General features: G+C 36.3%; 1 protein-coding gene across 1 annotated transcript in view; it reads left to right on the forward strand.

The window, feature by feature from the left end:
* VWA8 (von Willebrand factor A domain containing 8) overlaps positions 1–24,050 on the forward strand; it is a 173,539-nt gene that overhangs the window by 74,825 nt on the left and 74,664 nt on the right. Inside the window, exons 21-25 of the mRNA XM_065743996.1 lie at positions 4,695–4,771; positions 19,563–19,638; positions 20,244–20,379; positions 21,452–21,571; positions 23,777–23,982. Coding sequence (XP_065600068.1) covers positions 4,695–4,771; positions 19,563–19,638; positions 20,244–20,379; positions 21,452–21,571; positions 23,777–23,982 — 615 coding nt within the window. The remainder of the gene's footprint in view (positions 1–4,694; positions 4,772–19,562; positions 19,639–20,243; positions 20,380–21,451; positions 21,572–23,776; positions 23,983–24,050) is intronic.

The following is a 24,050-nucleotide window of genomic DNA, read 5'->3' on the forward strand; positions in this document are numbered from 1 at the left end:
ACTAATTCTCCCTTGTATGACTTTGCAAGTCTGATTAGATAACATATAGCTAAGGAGAAATGAGAAAGAGTTATGAAGTAGCAGAAGAATGAAGAACTCTATTTATTTTAAGTAATTTTTTAAAAATAACATTAATGTCTAGCAGTACTCAGTGAAAATGTTGTGAGCCTACAGCAAGTAGACAGTCATGAGTATGTTAAAAGAACTTAGAAATGTAATGGCCTCTTGGCATATATTCTTCTATCAAGGAAATAAATTAATGTGTGATTAGATCTTTTTTTCTGTCTTTCTTCAAGTAAGACACGAGTTTAAATGAACTCGTGGACTCTCATTGTCTTAAAGTGTTTAGTGAGACAAAAGATTGAGTTTCTCAATCTTTGATTTCTCTCTACTGAACTTATGTTATCTCACATCACTGAAAATATAAATGTGACAGTGCCCTAATAGGGTGCTGGGTTGATTTTTGTACTAAAATTCAGAGGAAAAAAAGTAAGATATCGCCAAGCTTGTCTACATTTGTAGTTGGAAATGTATCCAAAACATTCAATTCATAACTTTTGGTAAATATAGTCCAGTGAAATTTTAACTTTTTTTTTAATCTTTTTTGTTGTTGGTTTTTGTCTCAGATTCTGAATTTATAATAACTTAATGAGATCATAAACCAGTAAGCATTCATGTGCAGTGCACTGCTGTGACCAATCTATAGATCACATTTGGGGCAAGACTTAGATTGCTGCTGCTTTATTCACATTTATCCCAAGCAAAGCTGATAACACCAAAAATATTTGAGTGACTTGGGTAGGTGCTGCTTGTTCTGCATGATAGCAGAACTTTTCCTTTTTTTAAAATCAGAACTGTGGTTCTGATTTTACATCCTCTGGTGTGAAAATAGCAATCTCAGTCAAAATGCTTGCCCTTTTACAAATGTTTTTGTTGGCGGATGCAGGCACGTTACGGACATGGAAGATGGTCAGTGCCAAGCTCAGTGTTAGAAACCATCATTAGCTGAAGCATCCTCATTTATTTCATTTGGCAAAGTGGAAAACCATAAGTTTCTGTGACAGTGACGCTATCAGTGTAATTATTTTGCATGTAGTAACAAATGGAGGACTTTTACATGAGGATTCTTTATATTGTGTGTCAAAATTGAATAAAGAAAGTTTTGTTTTGTCCCTTTTTCCTTAATAACGCAATTTAAAATTATAAAATTCCCTTAAAGACCGAAGTGATAAAAGTGGCAAACTGGTTTTCTCCCCAGTTTTAAGAAATCATTTGATTCTTGAGTAATGAAGCAGGTGCTCTGCCAAAGGTGATTTAAGCTGTGCAGGATGGCTGCGTGCTGAAATGCAAAAGCTGCAGTTGCAGTGCTTCCACTGACGGACAGCGCTGGAGAGCACATGATTTTTAACTGCTTTGGTTATGACCTGCAAATTATTTATAAGCAAATGAAAATGAGGCAGCATTTTCTGATTTATTTTTCCTAGGAGGCAGACCGTTAATTTGAAAAACTTGGGCACGGTTCTTTTGGACTCTAATTTTACTGACATAAGTTGGACTGTGTAGGGGAGAATTTTGTCCCACTACTGTAATAGCTGCATCCTGAATTGCAAAACGTCTCTTGAGACCTGTAAAAACCTTGTTTACATTTGAAGCTACAGTTACTGCTTGAAGATTAAGTCATTTTATCCTTGGCAACAAGTGTTTACGATGTCAGGAGAATTTTTAACTAAGCGTTTATTTTGCCTTCTAATTGCATAATCTCCTTTTTGTTATTCATTAGTGCAGATATTTACTTACCATTTTCCTATTTCACGTGTCCCGTATGTCTACCAGAGTAAAAACTGTTACTTGCTTTCTGAAATATTTTTATTCAGTTTAGCTGAAACACCAACAAAGATGCTATTTTTCCTCTGATTGGCATATTTTTATATTTCTGATACATGAAGTAACTGCAATAGTGTATCTAAAAATAACACACAAAAAGTGTTAACAGCAAGCTGGTTTTTCCTCTGGGAAGAGAGTCCTCTGTTACATTAGGCTGCAGTAATTGCAAATTAGGTGAGATGGCATTCTGAATTTGATCCAAGTTCAACACTTTTTTACTGTGTTCCCATGACACACGTGGTTCTGATTCCTTCTATTTAAATAGTTGACTACACGTGGTATGGGTGGCTGATACAGCTTGCTCCTTGGCATTGGATATAGACTGAAAAGAAGGGAGGGCAATTTTGTTGCCGTTATGATAAATTCTTACTTCTGGGATACCAGTAACTTATTTCAGAAGTTTTTTTCCTAAATTAAGTTAGCATTTTCTACTCTTCACATTCACCTAAAGAAGGAAGGCTACCAGATATCTTTATCCAGTGAGGTTCCAGTGAATTTGAAATAGACCTGGTTTCCTTGGCCTTGTGCAAATGAGTAGTATTTAAGGAAAGAAGTCACCTGCAGTTTTTTAATGGTGTAAAAGACCTCTCTAAATGGCTTTGGTCTCTTCCTTACACTAACATATAATGGAGTAAGGGAGACAAAGAGAAGTGGAAACTTGCCATGAAGTAAGAATGTGGAAGAGCAGAATCACAGAGCTTTCACTTGAACTTTGCTCCAGCTGCTGTTGCCAACCAAGGATTTTCTGTGGTACACCACAACCTCTATGAAAGCACACCATGTACTCTCTGAAGCAGTTCAGTCTAGAAATTAGGCAATGTTAACGTGCTTATAATAGCTAAAATCTGGTGGGAATGCCTTTTGAATACTGCATGCACCCTTTTAAAATGTATTATGTTCTGAAATCAAGGCATCCTTAAAATGAAATGAAGGCAGGTGTGTATGGAAACTGCCAAGATGCCCAAACACAAGAAAAGGGTGTAGAGTGCTGATGGCACAACTCCTACTGACTTCACAGTGCTACTTGGTTAAGAGTGCTCTCTGCCTCCCTCCATGGTGGTCCTCCACCAGGGTTATCTCTTCTGAGTATCCTTTCATAAGTGTGGTGCGTTCCATGTGCACTACTAGAGGATTCTTATCCTGTTTCTGGTTTTGGTGCTTCTGATGTAGTTGCTGAAGTTGCGTCTTTCCCCCCACATGGGTACATCCTCTGAGTTTCTAGAATTGTCATCAGAGTATTATAATCTTTTTCAAAGCAGGGGAGAATTGTATTTCAAGTGACAACTTTCAAGATTAGTGATGGGGATTGTGTTGTAGTTTCTTAATACAGCTATGCGTGAAGCTGTAGATTCTTCTGAAGGACCAGATGGAGGAAGATTCATGAGAAGGCGTGAACAGAGCACTAATTTGAGTTAGCTTTCCTGTGTTCCGTTTGAGTCTACAGTATGATCTAGGTGGTTATATTTTTGTCAGTTCTGCTGTATATTTTTCCCTCTGCTCTTATGCTGAGAACTTTCCTTCCGTGGTTTCAACTTCTACACATATGTGCATGATTCTCCATTCTCATAAATGCAGCCATATGAGGGACTGTGGTCCCTTTCTGAGAAGCTTCAGTGTTGCAATTCTGCAGCTGTCAGTTGCCATCTTTCAGATAGAATTTAGTCATAAATGTCATAACTCACAGTTATGAATGCTTCTATTCTGTTTCAGCGCCAAGTGAAACAGATTAGCTGGTCTCAAGTTGGTTTAATCTAATCTCTTTAATCTGTCTGTGGGTTATATTTATCAGCTTTAGTTTACAGTGGTATGGACTAATGATGCATTCACGCAGTCAGTGTGAATCTCAGTAGAGGGGTGGAATCTTCTCAAACTGTTCTTGGCAAGTTTACAACTGAACTTTTCTTTCTGCTCGTTTGTCTTTTTCCTTTTTTCCCTTGTCAGGGATTACCCTTTCTACTTTCTTACAGGAGGAGTGAGAATTTTTTAAGTGAAGCTCACTGCAGTTTGGTACATGTCAAAGGACATATGACCTGGATTCCCTTAGGATGGGATTAAACTAGAATGTGTTCCAGCAGCATACCTAATACCTTCAGTCTCTTTCCTTCTTTGCAAACAAGACAAGCCTGTGCTGAAGTGTCAGCTCCTGAAACACTTGTACAGGAGGCAAAGTGGTGTTAGCTACACCTGATTCACTCCATAAACTCACTGTCACTGATCTGCACAGCTTGCTAATGTAGTCATTCTGCAATAGGAGTGTTGTAGATCATTTAATTTCCAACCCAATTCTCATTCTCTCTGGGCCTTTTTTGCTGATGCCCAGTAGAATGTGATTAGTAAATGTTAACAAAGGTAACATTTAAGTCTGTGTGACGAATACATTGTGTTTCCTGCGACCAACAAAAATTGTCTTTTCATCCTTAGTGCAAGCCAACTTCCTAGTATTCAGAACCTTGCAATACCTTTGTGAAAAGTGGGATATGTAAACAAATGGAAATAGTTGAAGAGATGCATCAACATGAGTGATGTAACTCTAAAGCATCAGTCCTTTTTCTGATTACTCCTAGTAAGATGGATAATGGTTTTGCAGATACATACATATGTAAAATAAAATTAAATTGCAGTCAGCTCTATTGAAATTGTATTTGCCTATAAAGAAATCTGGAGAGTATTTGAAAAGTTTTGGTAAATTTACATATTTTTTATAAATTTAAATATGTCATTATAACTTCAATAACTCTTAAAGGAAATTTTATCACTCTTAAATGTATCTTAGTTTTAAAACATCTTCATGTTATATTTATTCACTGCAGGGTGTTGGGAAAAACAAGATTGTTGACAGATTCCTTCACCTTTTAAACAGACCCAGGGAGTATTTACAGCTGCATAGGTAAGAATGTGTTATGTTTCTCTACTTTGTAATCATGTAAAACATGATTTCATGTGTTTCAAAACTCACACTTCTGAAGTTTAATTTTCTCTTATTGTTTGAATAAATATTATTTTTGGTGGCACACATAAATTATCCTTTTTTTAGGCATAAGCAACAAGGCTGATGAGGGGATCCAGGAATCTAGTGGAATCACTTTGCTTAGCGTAGCAGGAAGTAAAACTTGTAGTCTGTTGATGTCAAACCATGCTCAAAAAGGAAGTTCTACTCTACTGTTATTTCTGGAGAGATTTCCCTAAGCATGAGGTGCTGTGTGATGGAAGAATTTCAAAGGCTCTAGTTTGAATACATCATTCAAGAGATATGAAATGCTCTTAGTAATAATAGTGTTGTTGTTTTTTTCTTTGGAACTCCTACTAAGCACACGTATTTCTTTGTCATCTATAAATATGTTTGGATTAGGAAATCATATTTTTTTCATATGAAAACTAAAAAAAACCCCAACACTTTCAATACAACAAACATCTTGAAAACGATTCAGAAGCTGATTTAATACCAGTTTATCTGCCTGCTGTTTATGGCACATGCATCAGTATATTGAAACAAAGACTGAATTCAAAGAATTATTATTTTCAGTTAACTTCACTGTATTTCTGCTTCATTCCAAATCTTTACCTTCCTCTCTTCAACTTCCTAGCTTTGTCACCCTGTCTCTTTCTATAATCACCGTTCTTTAAATAGTGCTATCAAAAATGATCATCTTTGGTATTTTGCCCTTTAACAACGTGGTCTCTTTAACATTTTCTCTCTCACTTTCTCCTCTAGTTTTTTGTCTTCAAATGTCTTATCCTTGTGGTCCTGATGCTTGGATAGCTCTACCTCATCACTTTTCTACTGCTGCTTTCTTACACATTTTCTTCTTAAAGTCCCATCTCTGCTTTCCTAAATACTGCTTCTGTGACTTGTTACTTTGAGCTTTGCATTAGCTTTCATATCATCTTCTCTGCCTGAAACAGGCACCCCTTACTTTTCACACGTTATCACTTTTTGCACATCTCATTGGTTTAACAAAGTGCTGCAGCATTTCTCTCACTCCATGTACATGACGTTAGTTGTTTTTCAGCGAGGTGTGGTCAACGTGAACAGTATACATTAATATTGAGATAACTCAGGGGAGCGTTGTATAAATAAGAAGTTTGCCACAATGATAGATCCATAGAATGTATTGGGTACAACATGCTAGATTATACATCATCAGAAAAAGAAAAAAAAAGCCTTGCTATAGACTCTTGTCAAGTTCTGTTTATCGTTACAGTGTTTAAGGGATAGATAGAAATAACAGATGATGAACCTGTGCAGTTCTAGAAGAGCATTTCCTAAGTATAGGCAAACCAGAAATTTCTACTTCGTGGGTGGCATTCTGAAATACCTTGTGAGTAACTCAGTCTTTATAGTACTTGGTAAACTTTATAGAACCTTTAAGCAAGGATTGTGATATTGTTAGTGGACAGTTTTGGATTATAAAACAAAAAAAAGAACAAGTTTATCCCCAAAAATTTTACTACTACAATTTTAGATGTTTTGTGAGGGGAAACATAGTAATAGCACACAAGTGTTTTATTAGAAAATATGTTAGAGTATCTGCTTGTTCTGGATGTTTATGTAGATTTTGTAAGTAACTAGCATCAATTCCATGAACTGTGCTAGCAGGAAATTAGTCCTAAACTAAATATATATAATGGTGCTTGCTCATACCTGAATTATAAATCTAGAACAATTGAATGTTCTAAACATACGCTTCAGTTGACAACACTGGAAGGGAAAGGAAGAATATTACTGCTTTCTTCAAGGAAAAAATGCAGTGAGTTAAATAATAATTCAAGGGAATTCTTGAAGGTGGGACTTCTTGACCCTTTCACAAATGTAACTGATATTGCTCATCATTAGTCCTTGGAATTTAGTTTTAAGACTCTCGTTAGTTCCCTGTAATAAGTCTCTCCAGAAATGAGCATGCAGCTGTCAGCAGCGTATCCTGAGGCTCTGAGATTCCAGTGAGGTATCAGATCTGTAGGAAGATGGATGATGACATCACCAGTTCTCAAACGTGCCCACATCAAATATCACTTTGTACAATTAGCCATAAAGCAAGTAATATGTGTGTACTCAAAATTGTGATAAAAGAATTGCTGTCTCCACTGAACAGTACCCCTTGCAATTGAATAATATCTGTAATGTTCTGGAGTAGATAGATATATATCCTTGGGTAAGAAATAGCCTTGTTGATGACTCTAACAAAGATGTAGCCAAAGGAGAAATTGTTGGAGCGGAAAAAAATGTGAGAGCTTTGAAATTAATATAATGAAGCTCTTTAATAACATGTATCACTACATAGTAAAATAAAGAAGCAAATAAATAACAGGCAAAAAATAAGTCCAGTTCAGCTTGGATGAAATTTCCTGGTATTCTAAGTAATTTCTGAACGTCATTGCCATTTTTCAAAACTTAGTTTTAATTAGATTTAAATGTCGAACTCATGGAGACATTCCAGAAATATTTGCATTCAATAGTTTGTGATGTAAATAAAGGAGAAAAACATACAATCATGTAATATGCAGTATAATTACTGTAGCTGTCTTTTATAAAGGACTATCTCACCCCTTATGCTTTTTGCCAATAATAAAAAAACAACAACAACTAGAAATACTATTGAAATGTAGTTTGATTTTGATTGTTTTGGGGAGAGATGTTTGTTGTTTTCCTTTTGTTTGTATTTTCATTTTGATTTTTTAATTTCTAAATAGTATAATGTAGTGTCCAAGTGCATGCTATTGTGCTTGGCTCAGGGTAATCCCAGGTATGAGTACAGACAAATCCTGTTTTGGCATAGGAAATCCTGGAGAGCAGCCCTGTGGAGAAGGACTTGGAGGTCCTGATGGATAAGAAGCTGGACATGAGTCAGTAGTGTGCACTTGCAGCCCAGAAGGCCAACTATATCCTGGGCTACGTCAGAAGAGGGGTGGGCAGAAGAGAAAGGAAAGGAATTGTGCCCCTGTACTCAGCCCTTCTGAGGCCCCATCCAGAGTACCACCTCAAGGCCTGGGGCCCCCAGTAGAGAAAGGATGCAGAGATACTGGAGTGAGTCCAGAGGAGGGCCACAAAGGTGATGAAAGGGCTGGAGCACCTCTCCTATGAAGAGAGAGCTGGGCTTGTTCAGCCTGAAGGCTCCAGGAAGACCTCAATGTAATGTTCCAGTACTTAAAGGACTCTTACAAACATGATGGAAACAGACTTTCTGTGTGGGCAAACTGTGATGGGACCAAGAGGGAATGGCTTTAAATTGACAGGGGGGAAGTTTAGGTTAGATGTTAGGAATAGATTCTTTACCTAGAGGGTGGTGAGGCATGGGAACAGGTTGCCCATCCCTAGAGGCACTCAAGCCCAGGTTGGATGGGGCCCTGAGCAGCCTGAACAGGTGAGTGAATATTCTGCACACAGCAGGGGTTTGCAACTGGATGATCTTTAAGGTCCCTTCCAACTCAACCATTCTATATGAATTCTGATCTAACTCTACACGTACTCCAAAAGATTCAATCAAGGAATATGCTTCTTTTAGGCAATGAGCTGATAGGAATAATTTTAAAATTTATTTCTTGTACTGGAAGATGGTAAGAGAAGATAGTAGACAGAAAAGAGTGCTAGAAAAGATGTTTAAGGAAAAACATCTGTATTTACTTGGTCTACCACTGATTCACATGTAAGGGTCAACTTGACCTTAAGAATTAGATTGTTTATGGTGATTATAAATCTTTCTCCTAGTCTTGCTTACCTCACTGAGAGATTTTCTTTTCTTGGGTATAATTTATACATTTATTTATACATACATATGTGTTTGTTTCTGTGTATACCTATATATATAAATATATACGCATATGTATTTAGAGAGTAAGATATATATATATTTATATATTCAGTCACGCATACATACGTACATATAGATGTACACTGCCACGTTGATAAGCATTCTTTGGAACCACCCTGTTGGCAGGTTGGCCTGTTAGTAACTCAGTACTTCTGTTTCCAACCAATTTTTGGAAAAAAAGCCAACCTGAAAACCAACACACTAGACTTTGTTTAATTTTAAGTTTTATTTTGGAACCATGAAACTAAATATCTTGACTGAAATAAAGCTTTAATTAAAATTTAATAAGGAAAGAATTTAAGAAAAATGTTTGCTTATAAATTATTCAGAAAGTTGGCTGCCCTTGCTTACATACTTCCTAATATTAGCAGTTGATCAGGACATGGAAAATAAAAACTGGAAAAAAGGCAGATCTATTTTATCACATACAACTAGAGTTATAGGACCCCATCTGAAACTGACAATTTGGGTTAGGCTTTACATAGCTTCTGTCTAGGGTTTGACTTACAAAGCATCTTGCTTCTTTTCCATGCTGGATCGGAAATTTCATCTACTGAGATTTCCCAATTAGTCCCTTTCCTTTAAGAATTCTGGGATATATTAAATATTCTGGGATATAAACCCTCAAATTTTGTTTATTTGTGAGGGATGTCTGCAGCCACGGTGCTGGCTACACATTATAAAACATACAACAGCATTATCTTTCCTAATGTTAATCTTTAGGGTCTTACTGCTTTCACCTTGAATGATGCTTTCACCTTCATGATGCTGCCGGGAAGGTGAAAATCTGAGGAAGCTGCAGGCCAAAAAGACATCTGTTTAGAAATTAGACACATATTGGATGACGTTATTACAAACTTTTATGTCCTCCAATTAAAAGTTGTAGAGAATCAAGTGCTTGCTTTATTCCTAAATGTGTGAACCTTGGAAAAGGTCATAATTTTATGAAACTTGCTCTTATATTTTTGTTGTCTCTTGTATGAGTTGTATGAAAAGAAATCACCTGTGGTTCTTCAGAAAAATGTGAAACCAAACTTGGTATAAATTGTGGATCTGTAAAACAGATGTCACTGAATCAGGAAAAAGCTCTTCATTAGAAGTAATCCTTTAAATTACAGTTTCTATATAGAAGAAGATTCCACAGCAGGAAAAAAAAAAAAAAACCAACAAAGAAACAAACAAAGAACAGTAAAGCCTTAGAAAATATTCAGGCAAGAATATATGCCCTATTCAGACTATAAAAATCTTAGCACTGATGAGAGTAGTAGATAAAATATAAACTCACACCTTCCTAGTGTAAAAACCTCATTAAAAATTAAGACTGCAGACTTAAAACTGTTGGCTCCTTTGACGAGGAAAAAGTAAATTAATTTTACCTCTTTTACCATCAAATTAGTAACTAATTGCACATAAAGAATGGTTTTGCTGCAGTTACAATATCCTTTATCTGTCATTTAAACAATTATTAATCTGTTTGGAATTCAGTCTTACCATCAGGCCGTCTTTTTAAAATACAATGGCAGTGATTTCTTCTTGCAGTTCCTATTCTTGTGTGGACTGGTATTATATAACCACAGTATTTGCCCTTTTGTTTCCAGTGCAGACTTGATTTATGGCTCAGAATGTTTTGTTTGATTGTGTTTGGGTTGCGAAGACACTTAAAAAAAATAGCGTTTTTCAAAGGCTTAGGTTCTGACTACAAAGGTTAAAAAAAATTCAGTGACCTACATTTTATATTTGTTTCTGCTAGAATAAATAATGTGTTAATTTTACATGCTGAAGACATTTGAATACATTAAGTTTCTGGAGTCATATGATTTTATCTGATCTTAATATTCATTAAATAATCTCCTAGTCTTTAACGTATGATCTTAAAAAGGGAAAATAAGGTTGGTATTTAATTCATTCTCTGAGATTGTTGCATCTGAAATTTCATTTTAGACAGCTAAACATAACTGGAGAAATTCTGTGGAGATCATGTCATGTCAATTGTAAGATCTGATCTTGTGCAGCTTCTGAACGCTGCCATTTCTGTTCTTTTGGTGTTGGATTTTTGGTATTGATATTCTACAACATAACATCATGTAGTGCATTGACAATTATAGAGTTAATGCTCCAGCATTAACTGGAGATTAACAGATCTTAATATTTTGTTACGTAGCCTAAAAGAGCAACTGGCAGGTAGGAACCTTATGAAATTAACTGACATCATGTGTTGTGCTTCTAATTGCTCTGTTAGCAAACAAACAAAACCTCTCCCTGTGTAGTACCTTTAAGAAAAATAAATGTGGAAAGAAGGCCTGGGTTCCAAGCAGCACAGTGGTTTGGCTCAGGATGACATAATTGGCATTACTGTCTGTCAGTACTTCTTGGTAAAGCTTGGTATGCATTACATTTGTTGATGTTTGGAGATTCTCAAAAGGGATGGGGACATAGTCCTTGGTAATCTGCTCTAGGTGACCCTGCTTGAGCCACATGTGTTGGACTAGATGACTTCCAGGGTCTTCTTCCAACTTCCAGCACTCTGTGATTCTGTTATATATAAACTACTTCTGCAAGCCAGTAGATGGATGACACCAGTGAGTTCGTATTTTAGGTTAAATCATAATTGTTCAACAGGGAAAAAAAAAGTTAAAAATTAATCTATCTCATCTTCTTAAAATTAGATAATCCAGCAGTGATCATTCCATGTGCGGAGTCCATTAGCACTGTCCTTAGCTTTTGTGTAAATGCGTTGATATAGAAGAATTGTTAAAGTTGAGGAAATTAAGAAGCAGCTTCAGACTTCATTGTTTTTGGAACAATTAAAATTAGAGTACTTTTTGTAATGTCATTGTTTGATAACTTGTAAAACATTTACCATTATGACTGTAAATAACGAGCAGAAATTTCTCTGAGATGTGTCCCAGATTCATGCTGTTTCCACTTTGATCAGCCATAGGAAGTGCAGCAATTGCATCTCACCATCTCCATCTCTGCTGTGCCTACCACAGGCATTCCTCTACTCTATTAAAAGCTTTCAGAAATGAAAATGATCAGTCCTTTCCATTGCTGTGGGAACTTGGTTGCTCTCAGCTAGTGGGAAAGCTAGATTCCCTCTGAGGTACTACACACATGTAGCAGCTGATGTCATAGTAAGTAAAACCTGTCAGCCTTAACTCTTGACATCTTCAGTTTGTAGAACTTCAGTCATTTAGATGGGTAAGAATTTTGTAGCCGCTTTACAAAAACAGAAGCTTTTGATGAGCATCCTGCAGTGAAAAATGCATCAATAATTTATTGATGGGTTATGATGGTTTTTCTGCTACTCAGAGCTTCAGTGAGTCTACAGGAGGTCTGAACCAAGTAGTTCTGTTCAAGCATTCTCTTTCTGCATATCAAGAAGATATTATTGAAAATCAAACTGGTTTTTGTCCAGAAAGAAAATACGTGTCTTTATAAGGTTATGTAACAAAAAGGAGGAGATTTTTTTGGTGCAGGAGAGTTGTTCTTCTGGTTTCTGAAAAGTTGAAGCTGCATGATAAATATGATGTGATGCCTTTTCATGAAACAAGAAACTATATGATATTCTCTTCTTTAGCTTTGAAAAAAAAATCTGTTGGAATAATGTAGAGCTTGCTTTGGGATTCATACCCTTAAGTTAGCCATCCTTGTTCAGATAACTTTGTCACTTTTCTAATCATTAATGTAAGCCTAGTCTAAAGCAGTTTGATGTTCTTTTCTTTTCAGTGGTTGTCTTTCTACTGACAGTAGAATACTAATGCCTATAAGATTTCTATTTATTACCTGATAGTCTTTCTGTTATTTTATATGACAGTGCACTACCTTATTCTGGTTATCTCCATGCTACATTTTATTTCAAAGAATTTCCCTAAGGTATTGCATCTTCCTGTCAAAGTCACTGTGTTTGTTCTTGTGACTGATGATTTGAAAGTGTGGGACAAGGTTCTTTTTAAATATCTACTGTATTTTGGGTTGTGGCTTTTTTAATTCTCTAATAAATTACAGTAATCTGTTCTTTTCATCCAAAAATTACCTGAGTTTACATATGTTATCCTTTTAAAATAAACGTAATTTTGTCATGATCTTTAACTATCAAATTAATGGAGAGGTTTGGGGTAGGAAAATGTGTGTATAGCATCCCTACAAGCAATACTTACTACAAACTGTGCATTAATCTTTTGTCGTTAATTTTCATTCCCTCTTTTCCAGCACACATAATCAGTATAAAATCTAATTACCTGTTTCCCCTATTGAGGTCATTTAAATCTACCCTTTCAGCTTTATTGACTTTGGATTTTTTAAATCTTAATTTAAAAAAAACAAAAGTTGCAAGAAAGAATAACTTACTTCACTCGAGATGTTGCTACTCAAGACACAGACACCTAAAACTGTTGAGCTATAGTCCACTTGCTCCCAGAATTAGTTTTGAAAGAAGATAGGACTAAGTAAGATGGTTTCAACGGCAGTATAGCTCTGCAAGTCTGTTTTTCAGAGTAGATAGCCACAGAGAACTTATATCTATTGAAAAAGTGTTCTTAAGCTTCAGTGGTTTGTTAGGGGAATCCATTGAGCACAGTGAAGATGTCTGTGTGTTTTATACACACTCAAAAAAAGGCTGCCTAATTTTTCCACTTGACTTCAAGTCCTGAATTTTTACAGCGTGTATGTCTAGAATATTTTCTTTTCATTTTACAGAAAAAAACTCACAGTGATCCTTTATTTTTTATTTCACTCCAGTTTGAAAATAAGTACTAGCGAGATAATCATTGTGAAGGTTTATGCTGTGATGTATTCAGTGTGCTAGCTAGTATCATAAGTTGTAATGAAGTTCACATAAGCTAGTGGTTTCTTTTTTCCAATGTTAGCTTTTCATAAACTGTCTGACCAGCTCTGCTACTGTCAGAATCCAGGTATTAGAGAGCTACATCATTTATCTTTTTCTAGGGATTCAGTTCAGCATGAGTATCCTACTTTATGCCGCTGAAAGAAAGAACTTAGGTTAGAAAACCAGGTTGTTTCATTTTCTTCTAAAGCTGAAGTAGCAGTTTCTAGCTATTTACTCAGTGAAATGTATTCTTATACACAATCAAGGGAGCTGTCGGGTGTCATATTTCTTCATTTGTGGATTTTTCAATTTGAGTGAACTTCTCATATTAGAACATACTATGCACAAGTGTTGCATCTCGTTTTAAAAGATGGAATTTGTAGAAATTGATATAAGCATATAACCTGAATCAAACATGTAATTGCCTTTGGCCTTTGTTCTGTCACCCGCAGTTACTAAGTACTTTCATATTCCAAATAATTCTTTGGATTTTAAACAAATCCCTGTCCTGCTGAGTGGTTATAATGGTCTAGCAGAAAAAATTTCGGGATGTAATTATCTATACACGTAGAGAAAATCAAAAAGGCTTTACACTGTCATTTTAACATAGAAAGGAGAAAGCTGTTTGACTTCTTAGGCATTTCAGGATTTCCTGAACATAGTGGTCATATCATGCAATGATATCGTGTAAAATAGGTGGGCTAAAGAAGTTCATTTGTAAATGTCAATGTCACGCAGATTGCCTGCTTTTCATCAGGATAGTCCATGAGTGGATTAACTTAGCAATTAACAACTTCAGATGGCTCTTGGCCTAATTATTTTACAAATACTCTTAAAATTAGGTCACCCAGCTGGATATATTCTGATTGAAATGTAACTGAGAAGTTACATATACATCTGTGTATGTAGATAATTAGATGTACACAACTCACAGATGTGAAGAACAATTATTATAGCATATATTCTGTGTGTCTGATTTTTCCTTTCAAACACCATAAAGTTTCACTTGGGGAATAAGAGGAAGGCAAATCTGGTTTATCTAAGCTTGTTACTGTGAGCAATCTACCCTAAAAAATGCAAGGTTACCTGTAAGAGAGGTTACCTTACTCTTTCAACCTCAGCAAATACATAGAAAAGCCAAGGCAGCATCTTTCAACACTCTGTGAGATGCAGTAATTCCAGTGAATACAGAGGTTTGTAATGTTTAGTGAGGCCCTGATGCTGAGTCCTATGTTTGGGCAGAAGCCTCCCTGGGGTCTCATGTTTTGCAGTAAATCGGCGCAATAAGTTTGGCTTTTCTTAAGTTAGATGGCAACATGTAGGTTATAGAGTGGATCAAATCCTGTTTTGACATTCACACCTCAATGTTTTGAGAAGGACAAATGTCAACACATACAACAAACATTTGCAGATTTGTTCTTAGCATAGCATTAACATTTTTAATGAAGAATTTCATGCGTTGATGTAATTTTTCTAAAGAAACATATTTCAGCCAGCTGTTCCTTAAGATAAACTAACATGAATTTTAGATAATAGAGAAATAACATTTTTACTGCGGCCTGATTTTCCCTTTTGTCTAGTTTCAACTCCTTTTTCTCACTACTGGATATCCAAAATGTTTCAACATTGATTTCTTTCAATCTCTTTGTCAAACTCTATTGATAGAGCAATTTAGATCTTGTAAAGAACTCCAAATTTCCTCATGAGAAGAAAATGTGTGGAAGTTTCTGTCTCCAATGAATGCAAAAGAAATGCAGAACTCAATGAATTTGTGTAGAAGAGAATTTTATTTTAAATAGTAAAGTAGGCATGGTTTGCAGTTCCTCTCCTTGGAGTTATTTTTTAACTATTATTTAAGAAGATTTAGATAAATATCATAATTGACAGGGACAGAATGGCATCTTTTCTTCTCTGATTGAGGTATTTGAATTACAAGCCATGTTAGCAGTAAGAGATTGTGCATGTGCAACCTGGGTGAACAGTAGTTTTGATTGACTTTTTTAGTAAAGATTTATAGGTATATGTAATAATATATATATACTAGTAATATAATGAAAGCAATTTTTAAAATATACTGTCATCTGTAATCATTGCCATCTGGCTGGCCTCTGTTCAAATTAATAACAGGAGTTTGCATTTCCTTGAGGCATGGGAACTGCAATAGCAAACATGAGTGTATTACGGGAACAGCATCCCTGTTTCACTTGCATTGCTTTGTAAGGATGGGTTAAAGTCCAGCAGGATTGTCACTTACCTCTCATCTGCTGTACCCTCATTTTCTGTCATCAATGGAAATTTCTCCTGACACATTTCATAGTCCTTCCCTAGAAATAATGTATTGCTGTCAAAGAAATAGTAACTATCATAGACTAGTATGTATTGAGTAAATTTATGGACCTCAGAAAAAGCTGCCTTTGGGCTATTAAAATGCACCAGTAACAAAAAGTAAATAGAAGGCAGTGAGGTAAGCCAATAGACAAAGAAAAACTAAAATCAAAAGAAGTCTCGGGAATGCTGCCATGAATTGAGTGGTACTGTCAGAGGAGTTGCTATGTTTAGGTACTAGAATTTGTATTTTTTTTTTTAATACAGACTTTGTGAGAAGAGTTTCCATGATAAAAATATGTTCTTAGGAAGGACATTAGTGAGCTTTTCGTATCTTTTCTTTCACAATCAGGGGTAAATAAATCCATTCAGTTAAACAGGATTGACAGTATGTCAGACAGCTTTTCACACCTACTTCTGCATTCCTACAGTTTTGCCTCTGTGTGTCAGAACTATTTTCATCTCGGGTGCCAAGTGTGATGAAATGATGAGGGTTTTCTATTCTTGTCTTTGTTAGAGCCTAGTTAACACTAAGATGCTAATATTAATAGGTAAACATGAAATAGAGGTTTTAGACCTCTCCTGTGCAAATGAAATTCTGTACTCAAATGTTTTGAGTGCCAGACATAATTTACACTTAGGAAAATCTGCATTCCATGTCATTCAGAAATATTTCACATGTAGCATATTTTTATTACTGCCTTCCACTGTCTTTACATTTATCTGATTCATTACAAATTGGAAATTCGAGAAGAAAGCCTAAGGCAGAAAATTATTTTTAGTCAGTTTAGTTAGTTTCTGGAGAACAGAAAATAATGACATCTAATTGTATAGCTTACAGTTCTGAAAGGAGTACTTATCTATGCTACCCCTAAGAAAATCATTCCTATATACGTTGGCTGAATGTAGCATCCAAAGCACATACTGAAGTTTTGTGTTCACTTACATCATCAAACCAACAGAATTAATAATTGGCTGTATGCTTTGCTTATGAATACATTTAAAATCCTGTGGAAAATTTTCTTAAAGCATTAGGACTGAATAACAACAAAGCAGAAGAGAAGTTGTAACCACAAAGGTTGGAAATTGAATTTAGGATGTTGAGATGTCAGTTGTTCTTTGATCTTGATTCCTTCTATGATGTTTACTGATCTATTCAGCTTTCATACCAGCCCTTAAGTAAACATGTAAACTCTTCTAGTGTTCCCACTACGGTTCCATCTTCTCTTCCATCTTCCGTCTAAGGACGATTGAGAACATCCTAATGATTAACGCAATCTGATAGTAATCACAGGTTAGTGTTCTGTAACTGGGAGCTGTGAGTTAACTATGCAGAGCTAGAGCATTAACTAGCTCTCCAAAAGCAAAATACACGATTCTGTGATGCAGAAAACAGCACTTTTTTTTTTTTTTACATCTGTGTCTTTCCTTCTCTTGGCACCCCTGCCCATCCATAACACCATGGGAAATCATATTTTCTTGCCCTGCTCCGTTCACTTTAATTTTTTTTACATGCATCGACTTCTATCTTCTCTCCTTTAAAGGGGTCACTGTTCAGATTTGACATATACTTCCCCTAGTCTCCTTAATTTCATTTCATGTGGAATTGCTCCATACAGAATTATTTCTGTCTAATAGGCAACCTGTGACTGTGCTTTATTAGACTGTGGTTTGGTTTATAAGTTACAAAACCTGCACCTATTTAAGCCTGAACTAGGAATGATAATTGTTAAAGGAGGTAGTCTGATATGTACATTCTGATAATTTAGTCCCTAAGTAATGTGTTCAGGAAACAAAGGTTTGTTGCTGTCTTTGCATTTGTCTATTACTTGTCTGCCCAGCATAGAAATGAGCAAACAGGAAGGATCATTAGTAGAACCTTTTTTTTTTATTTCCATAGCAGGATTTCTGAGAAAAAGATGTAGTACTACGGCTTATTTTAGTGGTTCTAAAAATGCATATAGAGCTGTATTTGCTTTGTATTAATACAATGAAAAGTGGTTCATAAACCACTGTGAGGAGCGGGACCTGAGTGTCCCTGTGGATGACAGGTTGGCCATGGGCCAGTAGTGCGCCCTGGTGGCCAAGATGGCCAGAAGTGTCCTGGGGTGCATTAGAGGGTGTGTGTCAAGGGAGGTGATCCTCCCCCTCTACTCCGTCCTGGTGAGGCCTCACCTGGAGTACTGTGTCCAGTTCTGGGCTCCTTGGTACAAAAAAAGACAGAGATCTCCCAGAAAGAGTCCAGCGGAGGGCTACAAGGATGATAAAGGGCGTGGAGCACCTCCCTTATGAGGAAAGGCTGAGAGACCTGGGGCTGTTCAGCCTTGAGAAAAGAAGACTCAGAGGGGATCTGATCTACATCTATGAATATCTAAGGAGCAGGAGGCAAAGGGTCGAGGCTGGACTCTTCCGAGCAGTGTGTGGTGATAGGATGAGGGGAAATGGCCACAAACTGAAGCATAGGAAGTTGTGCACAAATGTGTGTGGGAACTCCTTCCCAGTGCAGTGACGGAGCAGTGGCACAGCTGCACAGAGAGGTGGTGGAGTCTCCTTCTCTGGAGACGTTCCAGACCCGCCTGGATGCCTACCTGTGCAACCTGGGCTAGGGAGCTGCTTTGGCAGGGGGTTGGACTCCGTGATCTCTGGAGGTCCCTTCCAACTCCTACAATTCTTTGATTCTGTGTAATATAACTGTATTTTGGTGGTTTTGCAGCTTTAGTTGATAGATTTGAATTAAGTGGAGGTAGCTTCAACTCTTCAGCTCTTCCTCTCCTGGATTAACATTCAGAGGAACAGGCAAATAATAAGAAAACTCTGCTTCTGCACTGTGCTTTATTGTAGTACATAGGAGGCATTGGGATAAATCAGTCATGAGTAAAGCTAAACAAGGAAGTATCAGTTGTTGGGCACAGAAACCCTGCTGACAGCAGTTTCAAATAGAGGAAATCTGTGTGTTATGCTGTCAGCTCTGAGCCATAATTGGAAGCTGGCCATTTAATATTTCACTGCAAACAGTACTGTGTTTGATATCCTGTACCCACAGAGCTTATCAGTGTATTGTTGTTTTTTTCACAAGGTGTTAGAAAATTAAAGATAGAACTAAGGTGAATATTTGGAACAGTGAGTCAGCCTAGCTTAAGGAAGCACTTGGTATATTGCATAGCTGTGAAAGTTAAGAGATTCTTTGTCGCATCAAATCTCACACCGGTGACATAAGGAATACGGGTGAATCCAGTGTGGTGATACCTGCTGCAGGAACATTCTGAACTGCAATAGCTTTTCCTTTATCTGTACATTCAGTGGAGGTTCAAATAGATAATGAAAATTACAGAATATTATCATTACAATTCATAAACAGTTAATAAAAACTAAAGTTGTAAAAATTGAGATCTCAAAATATTTTCTTTTTGAAATTCTATTTTTCTTTACTATGATCAGTCCTGTCCCATCTAAGAGCTTACACTGTATATTATGTAAAATGTTGCAAGTGCTAGTAAAAATTATTTCATCTGAATAAGCTGTGGAAGAGATTAGGAGCTCATCTTTTACCACTACACTATTACAGCAGTGTTCTCAGTGTTTCAGAAATCTGAAAAGGAGAGATATTTGTTCCTCTTTGAAAGGAGATCTTTCAGGTTTTCATTTAGTTGTTTTGTACTTTATCGTAACTCAGTTTCCTCTGTATTTCAATTAATGTTGCCTGTCTTTTCACATTTCAGGGACACCACTGTACAAAGCCTTACCCTACAGCCTTCTGTTAAGGATGGTCTTATTATATATGAAGATTCACCGCTGGTCAGTAGTAACATTTGAAGTGTATATTAGGAAATGTTCAGTCGAGTTGTTTAACATGATGATTTCTCAAATAAAATCTTGTGATTTGATTATTTATATGGGATAGGCAGTGAATATGGTAGCACTTAACTTTTGCTTTGGTCACATTTGCTATGATTTCTGTGCCAGATACAACAGGGTCTCGGAAGTCTGCACACAGGCAAAAAGCTAATTTAGTTTGTGTTAACATGACACATTCTAACTGATACAGCAGTATTTTGCAGTATCTAAAAGATCTCACACCTTCCTGCAAAGTTATACTCCAAACAGCAATTTCTGTTGTTCTTTAACTCTTTCAGCTTCATGACTTACACTCCTGGTGTAAGTCAGGGTCCTCAGTTGCCTCCCTAGAGAAGTCTCTTACATGTATGTCCTGAATTTACAGAAGCACCTTCCTTTCTTGTCTCAGCCTCTGTCTCTGCTACAATTTGGTCATATCTGTCCCTGTTTGACACCCTTTTTATATCACTGCCACTGGGATGTTCCTACTACCAACTGACACACAAGTAATGAGTTTCTTGATTACTTTTGGAGGGTTTTGATGGTTTGATTCTTTTCTCTTCCAGGTAAAAGCAGTGAAGTTTGGACATATTTTAGTAGTAGATGAGGCAGACAAAGCACCAACAAATGTTACTTGTATCTTAAAAACCTTGGTAGAAAGTGGAGAGATGGTTTTGTCAGATGGAAGGCGAATTGTTGCCAGTAAGTAGATACAAAACATTTTAATAACTTATAGTAAAATTTATCATGTTCCTGTTTTTAAGCAATTTCATTACTAAGTAGAGCCCCAAAAGAATGCAAATGTAAAAAGTACTTGATGCTAAAAGGTTAGTAATTAAAGAAAATACAGTGAATGTATTCTTGTAGAGAACAATCTAAAATACTCCAAATATGCCATATCATTTTCTATTTTTAAAAACTAAAACTATTTTTCCAAAACCACAAAGGTTTTCTTAAATTAGCATTCTCTTTAATTGAATTCTCAGGAATTAAAGAAAAAGCAGAACAAAACAGTAACTTGACCTGTTTCCTTTTTACAATGAGAAACAAAGATCTTGTAGATCAAGTTATGAACTTGCCTTTCCTCATCCTGGATAGCTGGCACATTTAACTTGATCTGATCCAGTAGTAAAGATAGGAATATAGGTAAGGTTGAGTTGTTAAGGTCTTCATTTAAAAAAACAATGCTATTATTATTTAAATATCCATCCACATAATTCACAAGAACTGCAGGAACTAAGTATGTTTTTTTGTGTTTGTTTTTTTTTAATCCTCTTTAAAATACCCTCCTGAACTTAGTAGATGCTGTAGTTTAGGTAATAAGCATAGCATAAATGTTGAGTACATCTGTTCAGCACTCACATGGTATAACAGGTTTTGCTTGTTACTATGAATTCCAGATTCATAGTAATGAATTACACTTTTTAATGATAAAGTTAGTTTCAGTTACTACTGTAGTCCTTTGTAGGCGTAAGTATTTTCAAAGACCATTTTGTAATGGAGACATAATTGTTGTTAACAAGAGAAGCCAGTCTTGAGTAAGAGCCTTTACATGGGTGACATATGATTCTGACTTCACACAGATTTTTGTAATAGCCAGAAGGACTTTAAGTCCCGCATACAGATAACGTTATAAACTTTTTTTCCACCCTTCACCTCAGGATTTTGAGGAAAGTAAACGTAGTAACATAAACATCTTCTAATTAACTTTTTTTAATTCATTGATAATTCCAAAGCTTAAATATGCAATTAATAAATTGAATTTCTTTTCTAGATCCTGCTCACGTAGAGGGGAGAGAAAATGTAATAGTAATTCATCCTGATTTTAGAATGATAGTTCTAGCAAATAGACCTGGATTTCCTTTCTTGGGTAATGACTTTTTTGGCACATTAGGTAAGTGATTCATATTAAATGCTGATGTGCAGTAGAACTGATCAACAGAGTTACTACTTTTATTTAATTTCATTGGAACAAGGGTTCCTTGTGTGTATTAACACTTGTTTTACATAAGATGTTCAGGGTTCTATTCAGCTCAAAGACAGAAGTGTACATTTAGATCTATTAATAGAAATGCTGAAACATGCTGTAACACGATGGAAAGTACCACAATAATAGTGGGGTGGGAAAACCTTTGGCTACAGCAAATGAGAACAAGCCCAAAAGCAGCAACCACAGAAATGAAGGAAAAGAGCTGCTTACTACTGGAAGACCTCAGATAGGTAGGAATCTCCAGCAAGAGATGCCCTTACCTCCACTGCTGACCCTTAAATGAGGTCTGGGAAGGGGTGGATCCTGGCTCCACCCCTTCTCGTTCCTCAGGTACATTGCATGCACCTGAGCTCCCCTGAGTTGGCTCTGCCTTCCCCCCAGGTGCTCAATCATTGTTTCAGGCCTTGACTTAGCATTTCTGCTATGCTTGCCCTGATGTTAACAACTATACATAGTCATCTGTGCATGACTAGAATTGTTTTATTGGATGAGGACTAACATAGAAGATGGATAAAGGTACAAAAAAAATTTAATGAATATATATGTAAATATAGTGATAATATGAGCTGTAAGCTGTTGGTAGCTGATATCATTGGTTTACACAAACGAGCAGTGTTTTCTTTTCCTCTACAAGCAAGTCACTGCCAGGTGTTGTCTTCTTTTGTATAAGCATTAGGAGCCTGATGGGTGTTCTCTCTTTCTCTCTCTCTAAAGATGGGGGCTGTTGACTTTATAGCGTTAGTACTTTTGGTACCTGCTTCTTAATCCTCATTAGTTTATCCATGTGGATAGTTTTATAGTCAGAACATTTGATAAAATGCTGAAATCATCATGGTTTAGGTAACCCTGTCCAAATTTCACATCAAAGTTTTCATTCCATCAATAGTCTCATTTAAAAAAAATACTCTTGGTAGTTCTTAGAAATTTTGTGTATTATCATGTGATAGATAAGCTTTGTGAGGTTCATCACAGCTTCATCTTGCAGTAAATGAAGGAATTCAAGAATCTGTGCCCCCTAAAGGTGGACAGTGAAGAATTCATACCTTGTTTTAAGGTATAGTCCAATGTTAGTCTAATGGGCCTCTGGCAGTGCTTTGACAGTGTTGCAGCTAGGTGATCAGCTGAATTGCCTTCCAGACTACGCTGCTCATGTAGCCTAAGTACGTGCATGGGCCTTAATTTGTGTGTTAATCTGTTAACTCTGGCAGTAATGCTTGTTGAGTAAAAATATATATATACACTCAAAAAGGCAAAAGGAAGAAAAGGAAGCCCGGTTTTGTTCTGCGTGACAGTTTTTTGTTTTCAGATGAATGGGCATTCCATGGAGGAGACCCTCTGGCTCTGAATTTCACCAAGCTACTTTGCCCCAAGAAGTTCTTACTGTAGCCTATTTATTTTCCATGACCTAATCGCTTTCCCTGTATCGACCCTTTAAACAAAACTATTGATCTTAGTATTGTATTGCCCCATGTTGTAGAGGCTTGGTGAGGGTTTTTTGAATGGATTTTGCTTTTTAAGATAGGGACCCTTCTGCTTTTAACCCAAGTCTTTTTCAGCAGAATCTGATCATGCTTCTGCTAAGTTTTTTACAAATGAACTCAATTTTGTAGATAATGTGATTGGGGCCAATATAATGCAAATATATTTGAAGGACATTTTGCTGTATTTCTTACCATACTTCAAGTTAGGCAGAAGGGAAAAGATAAATCCAGTACTTCCTCTAGACCTCACAATTGGATTTATATTATGGTATTCCTGAATATCAAGGATTCTCTGCCTCCTGTGGTGTTTTGAAGGTGTTCACAAATTTCTTTAGACTTTTTTCTCTTTTCTTTTGTTCTGCATTCATTTGATTTGTGTTTCATCTTCAAATTAACTTTCTTCCTTGTTATCACGTGCATTATAATAGCAGGATAAATCTCCATGTTCCTCAAACCTCAATGTTCTTTATAGCAAGTTGATCCTTCACCTTTTTCAAAGTATTTCCTCTTGATATGTTGCTTTCCCATTTAAGTTCCTGTATAAAATGTAATGGAGCTGCTGCATTTTGTCTCTATAAAAACAACAGAAATGTATGTTGGTTTTGTTTTGTTTTGTTTTTTCTTTTAGGGGACATTTTTAGTTGCCATGCTGTTGATAATCCTAAGCCACAGTCTGAACTTGCCATGCTTCGACAATATGGTCCTGATGTTCCAGAGCCAGTACTTCAGAAATTAGTAGCTGCTTTTGGAGAACTGAGGAGTTTAGCTGATCAAGGAATTATTAACTATCCCTATTCAACTAGAGAAGTTGTGAATATTGTAAAGCATTTACAGGTACAGTACATCAGAACTTACTGACTTTATAGCTTTTACATTTCTAATACTTTTAGAAAAAAGTTACC

Source organism: Cyrtonyx montezumae, unplaced genomic scaffold (assembly GCF_038088225.1).
Source record: "Cyrtonyx montezumae isolate F1298 unplaced genomic scaffold, pur_monq_1.0 scaffold_3, whole genome shotgun sequence".
NCBI lineage: Eukaryota > Metazoa > Chordata > Aves > Galliformes > Odontophoridae > Cyrtonyx > Cyrtonyx montezumae.